Source organism: Prosopis cineraria, unplaced genomic scaffold (assembly GCF_029017545.1).
Source record: "Prosopis cineraria cultivar Desert tree isolate PC_DT_omini unplaced genomic scaffold, ASM2901754v1 PC2, whole genome shotgun sequence".
Lineage (NCBI taxonomy): Eukaryota > Viridiplantae > Streptophyta > Magnoliopsida > Fabales > Fabaceae > Prosopis > Prosopis cineraria.
In genome coordinates this window covers 26,126,129-26,136,742 of record NW_026555333.1, presented here as the reverse complement: position 1 = coordinate 26,136,742, position 10,614 = coordinate 26,126,129, and the positions used below count along the sequence as shown (strand labels likewise).

At 29.9% G+C, this 10,614-nt stretch overlaps 2 protein-coding genes across 2 annotated transcripts in view; both read right to left on the bottom strand.

Annotated features, from left to right (window-relative positions):
- The window catches only part of LOC129302684 (uncharacterized), a 5,659-nt gene extending 252 nt beyond the window's left edge, over positions 1 to 5,407 (bottom strand). Inside the window, exons 1-4 of the mRNA XM_054941587.1 lie at positions 4,987 to 5,407; positions 3,746 to 3,802; positions 1,189 to 1,622; positions 164 to 1,091 (exon numbers count right to left, since the gene is read on the bottom strand). Of these exons, the coding sequence (XP_054797562.1) occupies positions 164 to 1,091; positions 1,189 to 1,622; positions 3,746 to 3,802; positions 4,987 to 5,407 (1,840 nt within the window). The remainder of the gene's footprint in view (positions 1 to 163; positions 1,092 to 1,188; positions 1,623 to 3,745; positions 3,803 to 4,986) is intronic.
- A 2,572-nt stretch (positions 5,408 to 7,979) lies between these two features.
- LOC129302683 (uncharacterized) lies at positions 7,980 to 10,382 on the bottom strand. Its single transcript, XM_054941586.1, has 10 exons — positions 10,233 to 10,382; positions 9,858 to 10,128; positions 9,676 to 9,772; positions 9,410 to 9,534; positions 9,254 to 9,338; positions 9,026 to 9,158; positions 8,783 to 8,940; positions 8,570 to 8,690; positions 8,226 to 8,453; positions 7,980 to 8,129 (listed from the first exon to the last, which is right to left on the bottom strand). The coding sequence occupies exons 1-10, from the start codon at positions 10,380 to 10,382 to the stop codon at positions 7,980 to 7,982; spliced, it is 1,518 nt and encodes a 505-aa protein (XP_054797561.1).
- Between the last annotated feature and the right edge of the window lie 232 nt (positions 10,383 to 10,614).

Here is a 10,614-nt window from a genome sequence, read left to right as displayed (position 1 = left end):
TTTAAGACCTCGCTTTTGAAATTCAATTGTATATAGAACTGTAACATAAAAACATGAAAACAAATATTAGAAAGAAATAGAAATAAACCATGCATATTACAAATGCATATGTAAACTAAATAAGAGTAGTAAAAGGAGCTTATTAATGTAGTTTGAGTAATACCTGCTTTGACACTTCCAAAAATTTCCTCTTTTCTAATATCTTTGATAAGCAAGTCTAGCTTCATTTTAAATATACGTGTGACAATGTCAGGACGATCTTCTATACGAAGTTGACGAGCTTCCAAAAATCTAGTCATTTCAGGCCATTTTGGATTAGCTGTAAAAGTTATGAACAAATCTGGAAACCCAGCCCATCTACAAATAGCCATTGCATCTTGGTAGTTTTGCATTGTGTAACGGGCACCACCAGTGAAAGAAGATGGAAGGATTACTCGTTTCCCTACAAATGAAGCCTGAGTATCACCTCTAAAAACTGCATCTGCTAAACCATTATAAACCTCTGCTCGTAGTTTTTTTTGGTTCATCCTGATATATCTCAATCTATATGACTCAATCATGGTATATGCATCAACCAAATATTGTTGATATAATTTACGGCCATATAAAAGTAGTGATCCATCCAATGCTCGATCTTGGATATTGTAAGCAAAATATTCCCGAAGTGACACAGTTCCACTCTCACCTTTCATCTTTCGTTGCGTCTTCTTATGTGGAATACCTTCAGTATAGCCTCCATCTCCATATGGAAATAATAGAGGGTATTGCATTGGCAAATATGATTGGTGTGTCTCAGAAATTCGCTCAAGCAAACCACTTCTATATTGAATAATAATATCTCTTCCAAGTTCAGTTGATCCAATGTCTCCCACAACCAAGGCTGCTATTTCGTTAGGTGATGTTGGCAAATTATATGTATGAGCATTTTTACCACCCTTATGAATGAGTCGAATCTTAACTTCCTGACCTTGATGATTCCCCATAAAATCTCGAGCAAGTCTATAAGTTTTAACTAATTCATTGTGATTGTCCAATATTTTTTGCAATTGTTGGACAATAGAAGGCCGCAAAGATTTTTTGTGTCTTGGCCACTATATTACAAAAGACAAAAAAATTAGAATCAAAATTTGGTTATATATAGTTATAAAAGCAATCAAAACTGAAAAGTGTAGAACAAAAGTACCTTACAGCAGCTATCCTATTTGTTGTCTCGTTGGAAGTGTCATGTATATATAACTGAGAAAATTTAGGGGGTGCTCCTTCAACAGGTAAAACACTGCCTATCATATGCATGTTTTGGCCATTAATACAATACACATAAGGACCACGACCATTGTTTACTCTTTTATCAACTTTTCCGCCCATGGACGTGAATGCAAACATCATGTTGTATGCTCTAATATTATCAAGAAAATTCTTACTATCATCATCTATGGAGTGAAATAGCCTCTGTAGTTGCCAAGGAGCATGCTTTGGGTTAGGCAAGTCAACCTTCCCTTGAAGACAACATAATCCAAACTTTGGATGAAGGTTAGAACAATTTTTTTCAAGTCGTTCATTTATCCACATAATAGCTCCACAGTGAACACATGGATATGCTTGGTCGCCTAAATCAATAGGAGCTGAAAAATTAAAGTAATAAAATAAATTATGTCTATATTAAACTTTGATTTTATGGACATTATCAAATGTTTATAGATTGTCTGTCAAAAAAAATTAGACAATTAACATGCTCTAACATTATTTGTCACGTAATAATCAACTAACTTCCATTGTCCATGAAAGAAAATTTAATTGCAAAGTTTGTGTACTCAATGATCTATTAATATTAGCTCATTGCATAAAAATTAACTTGATGAGAATCCCATCTCATGAATGAACCTCCAGAATATATAGTATATTATTGAAAACATTTAACAAAATTGATGCGTACCAAATACCAACTATTAAAGCTTGTACTCAAACACTTACAACTAACAGGGGGTTCAACTCCAAATTGTCTGTGGGTGTTGGATGTAGAGCATGTATGTTGAAGCACTGTAATTCATCCAGATACATTAGTAGGGATGAATAGATATATAACATTAAAATTTCATTCAAAATAAACATCTCAATCATATTTAACTAAGGTAATGTAACCCAATTGTTGAACCATCAAAAGTCAAATAAAGTACAATGCATATTTTAATTCTTTACAAATTTTCACATTATTGGAGCATGAAATGTTATGCAATGTGAATTTTCTATAGTTTCGAGGTTAATTATAAATACCAACTTGTTATAAGAAACCTACCATTAGTGATATCGTATAAGGGAACTTTATGGGAGTGGCTATAAACGCTCGTCGGAGGTTTTCCCTTGTTGATTGGTTGCACTGAATCTTACATCAAAGAAGATGAAGAGGAAGAAGTATAAATACAAATGTGCAAGATATTCACATTTCAAATAAATTAGTTGAACGCATATGATGGAGGAAGGATATAATACAAAAGGATTTGAAAGGAAGTTTTAAGCCAAAGGCCTCACTTGTTATGCCATTCCTAGCAATAAATGTCCTTGTTGTTTGCTTTCTTTTTTCTCTCAAGATAGAAACCCGTTGTTGTCTCGCAATTTTAGATGATGTGATATTTTCTGAGGTGAAGAAAGATTAAAATGGAAAAGTTAGTCATACCCAGCAATTAAATTCAAAAATTCAAACATTAAAATTAAAACAAATGATAAATTAATATTTTAGTCTCAATGTTTTTCTTTTTTCAGTATTTAAAGATAAAATTGTCGAGTGAATATTCAATGATCTAATTGAAAAATTAAGGTGAAATTTGTCACAAAAATCAAAATTCTAAAAGGAGCATTGCCTAAAAAAGGCAGGATTGTTCAAAAACATATATGACAGTATCAATTTAAAATTTATGAAAAGATACTTTATTTGTAAAAGATAAAAAAGTAATGGCTTGCAGTGTTGGGATATAAAATACGTGATATTCTTGAACATAGAAAGAAAGAAAACAATAGTGAAGTGTGACACGTTTATATGACATTAGACTGAAGAGAATATCTGGCAAATTAAAAAGCATTTTACAATTTAATTTTAGGTAATATTTTAATTACATCTTCATTATCTTTAGAATTATTTACTTCCCCAAAAAAAAAAGTGTGGAAAAGACAAGTGAATGCCAATAAATAATTTTTTTTAATTTAAAAGATTGTAATTTGAAACTATAACTTCTCTCTCATGATCTCAAAATCTCAAATATAATTCTCAATTAATGAAAAATTTAAAATTTTAATTTTAAAAATATTAAATATATCTATATAAATAATACCTATTCCTATATAAAATTATTATTTTAAAAATTACCAAAAACCACTTTCCTTCTTTATCCTCGATATTGATCTCAAATATAACTTTCTGAATATTGTCGTTTCGTGAATAATTTTGAATTTATATAATAATTTTGTGAATAGTAATTTAGATGATTTTCTTGAAAATTATATCATATCAATAGTCAAATTAAAATTGAATTAAATTATTAGTTATTTTTTATACTGATGTTATTATAATTGTGTGAATTAATAGAACACAATTTTGTGAATCAATTTATTTTTTTCTCAATTAATAAGATGGTAATTTGAAAATATAACTTCTCTCCTATGATCTCAAAATTTAAAATATAATTTCTCAATTAATTCATAAATTATATTTATATATGTCCATCTATGAAAAAGGTTAAAATAGAAAACTAACCTTTGTTGCAGGCAGAATCAAGAGATGCATTCATCTGTTTCCTTTTACCCATTTTAACTGTGATAACACACATAGCATAATAATCTTTATCAAGAAAAAATTCCATAAGCTACAATTTAATAGGATTGAAGAGGTTATTCATAGAAAGTATTATACAAAATAAAAGAAGCTAAATGATGAATACCTCCAATTATCTAATATAATAGCTTAGATGCTTGTTACTATAGGCAATTTTTGGATTCATTGAACATTTAGAATTCTACTTCACACGTAGCAACAACACAATGATGAAAATGATTATCAAAACCAGCCAAATGATTTTTTTTTTCAAAAAAAAAAGTGTTGGTACATAAAGTTTAAATTTCACATTTATTCATGTTTTTTTTTTTACCAACACACATTTATTCATGTTGAAAATACAAACTTAATGCTACAGTAATGAATAAAGGAAGGCAAAATGGTAGTTAAAAGGTTATAATGAACACATACCAGAGAAGGAGAAGAAGACAAAGGAAGAAGCGCTTGTGTGGCTAATAGCCAACTCACAACATGGCCATATTATCTCCGAAGGTGGTTACTAAGATGCCCATGATGATTTAATAAAATTTTTAAAAATAATGCAAAATATCAAAAAACGTGGCAGTTAATTTGATTAAAATTTAAAATTACTAATTTATAATAAATATATTTTGTTTAAATTTTGCCAACAAAAAATATGTTTTTTAATTAAATTTCATGGTTTGTTGAGATGAATATATCTGTTATTATATATCTCTTTATTTTATTTACACATATATTTTTTATATTTATATAACCATATTCTCCATGATTTTTATTTTTCAATGCACATTTACGTCATAACTTGAACTTTTTTTCTGCTTTTAAGTGCCACGTCAGGTTAACTTCCTTAACCCATGAAGTCTCAATGTGTGACCCATATCCCCTCAATGTCTCCATTAACCATCATGATAATGTGCACGCACAAAATAAAAGCTTTAATTTCACGGAATAAATATCTCATAAATTATATATTTGTAGTGCATATTAGCATAGACATTCACACACCTAGCAAAATCAACCAAATTAATAGATTGAAATATATAACCTACACACACAAAGAGTTCGCTTACAAGATGTTCGATAGCCTACTAAACATAATTTGCAAATAAAACATAATTAAAATTAAATTTTAAACATACATCACATATATACATAATAGTCAATCATCCAAAATGGCATACTCTTGGTTCTCTTAGAGCGCCTAAATGGAACACATGTTGTAGGACTACCACCATCAGCAGATTCATCACTTGCTTCTACCACCTCGCTCTTGATTCCATCAGATGCTACAAGACCAGTAATATTGTCAAGTTCATCATTTGCTTCTACCACCTCACTCTTCACTCCATCAGATGCTATAAGACCACCAATATTGTCAAGTTCATCATTTGCTTCTACTACCTCACTCTTCACTCTATCAAATGTTATAAGAGATGAGCTTTCAAACTGTCTTTGACTCTGGTTCAAGCACCTCTTCACAGTGGTAGTGCCGACAGATTCTGGGGGAGGACACCACCATATAGGACTTGCTTTGGAGTATTCAATGGCAAGCAAGGCAGCTTTCTTGAATAACTCATCAGTGTCAGAAAATGATGGATTCATGGTGAGGATTGAAGAATAATAAGTTCTTGCAATCATTAGTGTACTCACTCAGTTTTTATATATGAGACTTGCTATCCTTATCTCCAACAACCCACACGATCACATAAGCACCCACGTTTACAACTATATGAGAGAGGGGAGATAATGGAACATAAGGAATCCACTTTATTTAAATGTATAACTTATTGATGACAAGAAATAATATCATTATATAGTCAAAAATATTTGTTAAAGAAATTATGCAATCAGAAATAAATGAAGTATATAAAACCATATTTAATAAGATTAATCATTATTAGGCACCACATTTAATAAATATATAACTGACTCAAAAATGAAAAAATTTTAAAATTTATATAGTCAAATAAATATGTAACTACCCAATTCTTGTGAAATGTAAATACATGTATAGAAAAAAGCATTTATTAACAGTTAATTAATTAATTATATAAATTAAAGTTGATATAATAATTGCATTATCTCTAATAAATATTAAAATGACATGGGTATAATTTTTTATAAAACTTTTTTAAAATTTAAATACACACCAAATCTTAGTCGTTAGAAGGAATTTATATTAGGAAATTCTTTCTTAAATTAAATTCCAAAAATGTAGGGATCACTATTATTATTAGGGTATGATATATATTAAATCAAGTAACATGGGGATCATGGTATTATATTATTTTTAATAAAATATATTCATTTAATCTATTATAGTTGGCTCCCAAATTGATAATTTTATAGATAAAATTACATTAATAATTTTTTTATAAATAGCAATAATATGCTTGAATTTGAAAAACTCCCAAATTCAATCAAACATCAATCGTGGAGTCTAGGAAGTTATTGGAATCCAACCAGTCACATATGATTCAAAATTTAAAATTTAGAATCAATAACTCAAAGTGATTTGTTTTAATTTAATTTAATAAAAAAATTTAACACCATGATCCCGACATTAGTTGATTATAAAATCCACTTATATATGAAAATTTAAAAATTAAAAAAAATCTAACTTGAATTGTGGAGTAACGAATTTATTGGGATATTTCCAACTAACATTTAAATCTTATCTAAAGTATAGAATCAATTCAAGTTAATTTGAATTAATTAAAATATAATTTTATATTAAATTATAAGATGTAGTCATATATATGAAATAAGAATTAAAAATTAAACTAAACCAAATCCTACAGGAATTGTGGAGTTAGGAATTGATTAGAATATTACCAACCAAAGTTTAAATAACCATCAGAGTAAGATATTGTTGGAATGAAGGATTAATGGAATAAAATTATATTCACAGATTAAAATTAATTTTGGAAGCAGAATCCTACGTGGCTTTATAGAATCATGGTATTTGAAATATTACTAAATTGGGCAGTATTTTTTCACAGAAAAATGCTTGTTGTTCTTCCTAAAAACATAGATATGTGTCAGGTATGAGAGTTAGGAAGTTACTGTTTGAAATGCAAGAAAAATTAGGGCAATGGAACTTTAAAGTGTGATTAATTTATTAAACTTTTGAAATGCAAATATAATTTAAATCAAAATTATATAAGTCTAAAATTCGTGAGTAGGGAGTAATTAGGAGACTGATGTAATAGACAATATTATGCAAATGGAAAAATTAAACATCATGGTCAAAAAATCAAACATCATAGTAAATCAAGTAGAGGAAGTTATAATTCTAATGTAATTGTAGACAACATTTTATTCACTACTAATATTAAACAAAGAAGATATTAATGACAGAAATCTTGTAAACATGATTATTTTCGCACCACAAAAGAATTGGAAATTTTTTTTTAACAGTTAATGAGTCTAGTATAAATTAATAAAAGAGCTAAATTATAATAAGAGCTCGCATTTTTTACTGTTATTTTCTCTAATATATATTAACAAAAGGAGATAAATTATTTCAAATATATACTTAAAATTTTTTAATAAAATAAAATTCAAATTATGTTATACAATATCCAAAAGACTTTTAATATTTGAATAATAAAAATTTATAAAATATATATTCATCACATACTATTCTTCACGAAAATAAAACCCTAAGTTATTAAAATTTTATTTAATATTAATTAAAGAAAATTGTATCAAAAAATTATATTTTAAAATATTATAATCCAGTACATCCCAATTTTCTTAAATATATTTTCACTATCCGAATTCCTAAATTTATTATGTGAAAGTAATTTATTTTAAAATAAATTTCAAATTATTGCACAAAAGGAAAATGTGCAAAGTTTAATATTTAAGATAAATTATAATATAATAGCCTCACACAACTGGCAATAATAAATGAATTAAGGGATGAGGTAAAAGAAAATTGAACAAAGGCCACATGATTTTCAGCAAAATAAATTAATTCGACCAATACCATAACAAATGATGACCAAACTACATTAGAGTAAAATAAGGTATAAATCACAAACAAACAATGAATGCGAAAAAAACTAAGTTCAGCAACGTAAAATAAAATAATAATATGCTGCTTGTTCAGAGGAAAGCAAGACTGAGAGAAATTTAACTAAAGTCTAGCAAAATTAGCAATCTTCTATCACTCCTCATCTGCTTCCAACTTAATCTTCTTTCCCTTGCGCAAGTTGTACGCAATATGAGACTTTTCAACATGCTCACCACCATTGGCAAATCCAACTTCAATAACTTCTGATGGAGTAATGGTTGAGGAACTATCTTCAGTAGATTCCTTCAATAAAAATAGCATGGATATGATATATCAGAAACCAAAAAAAAAAAAAAAGGAATTCACGTAGTATCTATTTAAGGTAGAAAGAGAACATACAGTTTCCTCAATTGAGGGTGTTTGTGATACACATTTAGGTGAAGGCACTTGTTGATCCCATTTATCCAGAAAACTCTTCACAGTGTTTTCATCATCAGTCATTCCATTTACTATAATGCCACAAGGGAGGCCCTTAGCATAATCCTCTGAAATTCTAACACGGAAAAGGAACTTTTTCCCTATTATCTTATCAAAGCCATTACCTTCACATACACCAGTTACATCCATCTACAATGCACAACCATATAAAATGTAATGTGTAATATAACTAAATAAATATATATATATATATATATAAGAATAAGAAACCAAAAAATCATGACTATTGTAGTTTGATTACTCACCCTTCCTATACTTTCTTTTAGTTCAGCAGCAGAGCATTTCATGAAGGTAGCAAATTCCTTGTCGAAGATAAGAACATCAGTTGAGCTAGATGCATCATAAACACGACACCACACACGAAACCTAAATGTAACATAGAAACAACCACTAAACACATCAACCACCAAAAACACTTGCTGTAATAAAACAAATAGAAAGCAACATAAGCTTTATACCTTGGAGACACAGACTTGACGAACTCATTGCACTTGTCACAGTAAAAACCATCACCATCAGGAAGAACCTTTTTTGCACACTTTTGGCAGCCGATATAATACCATCCCCGCTCGGTGTCAACACTAACAACCTCAGCATAGATAACGCAATCAGCATCCTATTATTCATCGAAAATTAAGATTATTAGTTGATGACCCTAAACTGAAGTTGTATACAACACAAAAGATATATAAAAAAATTACAAGTGGCCCTCCACGAAGCTGGCATATATATTTACGATTCGGGCAGTGCAAGATCTCATCCTCGACACTTAAGGTAGGTTGATTAGGAAGGTGAATTGGCCTCTTCTCAATTTCGACACCAGCAGCTTTAAGGCTAAACTCAGAGAAGTAGTGAATAAATTGAAATAGACAGTAAATAATTACAATATAAGATATTCCACTTGAAACACTAAAATGTGTAAAATTCACCTTTCAACAAAGGTGCTGACTTCATCCATGGTAGGATGGATGAACAAACGGGAAGCGAAAAGAGAGTTGGAAACTTTCTTAATCCCTAAAAAAAAACCACCACCATAATGAATATTCATGAAAATATTAGTTGAACAGATAGTTGTGGTAACATACCCTTGAAAACTCGTATCTTGCACCACTGGACAATCACAATGATGGGACAACGTGTGGGGCCTTTCATATAACGAAGAACATCATTGGCAAGGGCACCCCATAAAGTAACTTCAAGGTAATTTCTCCTATTTATTCTCGCACAAAAACCATTAAATAATCAAATTTAATCTCTAAAATCATTGCTCAAAAACCATTAAATAATCAAATTTAATCTCTAAAATCATTGCAAACACTAAAAACACATAAAGGTAAGCATATCTTTATACTTATCATCATCCAATAATATATCAAGCCTTTGCTCCTGTCGTCCATTAACAACAACTTTTTGAATCTCCCCAACTGCAGCAAGTCTCCCTATGATATCTACATTCAAAAACAACAAACTTTATGGTATGAAATTGGAAACAAAGAAAAACGTATATTAATACGTTATAGAAGAATGACCTACCAACTAAATATTCCTCCCTTGAATCACCGCATATGATATCACTAAATGGGGTAAAGCAGAAGCCATGAGAATGGATCTTATTGTTATCCACCACAGGTCGCACAGTAGTCGAATATTGAAACATCACTTTAAAAGCGTGGTGTGTGGTCCTGTATGATCCAGAATTCTCAACAACACCAAATTGCGTGAGAATAAAGGCACGACCTTCACGAAGAAATCGAGAATGGTGACGAGCAACTCCTTTCCTAACAAAAGCTCCAATTCGATCACCCTGAAAAAAAATCAAGTTGAAAATATAAAAATATGGTTTTATAAGGAATCAATCAGTCTATTAAATGAATCATAGAATATTCAAAACATTAGAATGCAACACACAGCTTCATCCTGCAAAACCATCTCAAGTGATGTAGGCTCGTTTGAAACAGCATGAGGAGCAATGGACCACAATCGAACAATGCGTACTTTGATCTTCCAATCCTCACGAGATTGATTAATGGAATGAATGCAATCAAATGTTGCAGCCATTTGAAAGAACAATATCACTGTTAGAAATTTTACAAATGATTGAGTTTGCCTCACACTGTGTGGGGATGCCATTTTTATATATGACTCTCTTAGTTCGCATGCCATGCAAGTTAAGAACGTGTGAAGGAAAGGACAACCCCATGATCTCAAAGCAAGACTACACGTTTAGCAAGAAAAGGCATGGAGAAGTGGGAAAAGTGGGGTGGAGATATGGGGTGGGATAGTTATAAGA

What these genes read in the sequence shown, in the direction of transcription:
- LOC129302683 (XM_054941586.1), bottom strand. Translation starts at nt 10,382, where the DNA reads ATGGCTGCAACATTTGATTGCATTCATTCCATTAATCAATCTCGTGAG. An exon ending in GTCAGCACCTTTGTTGAAAG is followed by an intron (nt 9,159 to 9,253) that starts GTGAATTTTACA and finishes CTCTGAGTTTAG; the next exon opens with CCTTAAAGCTGCTGGTGTCG. An exon ending in AGCTTCGTGGAGGGCCACTT is followed by an intron (nt 8,941 to 9,025) that starts GTAATTTTTTTA and finishes GATGAATAATAG; the next exon opens with GATGCTGATTGCGTTATCTA.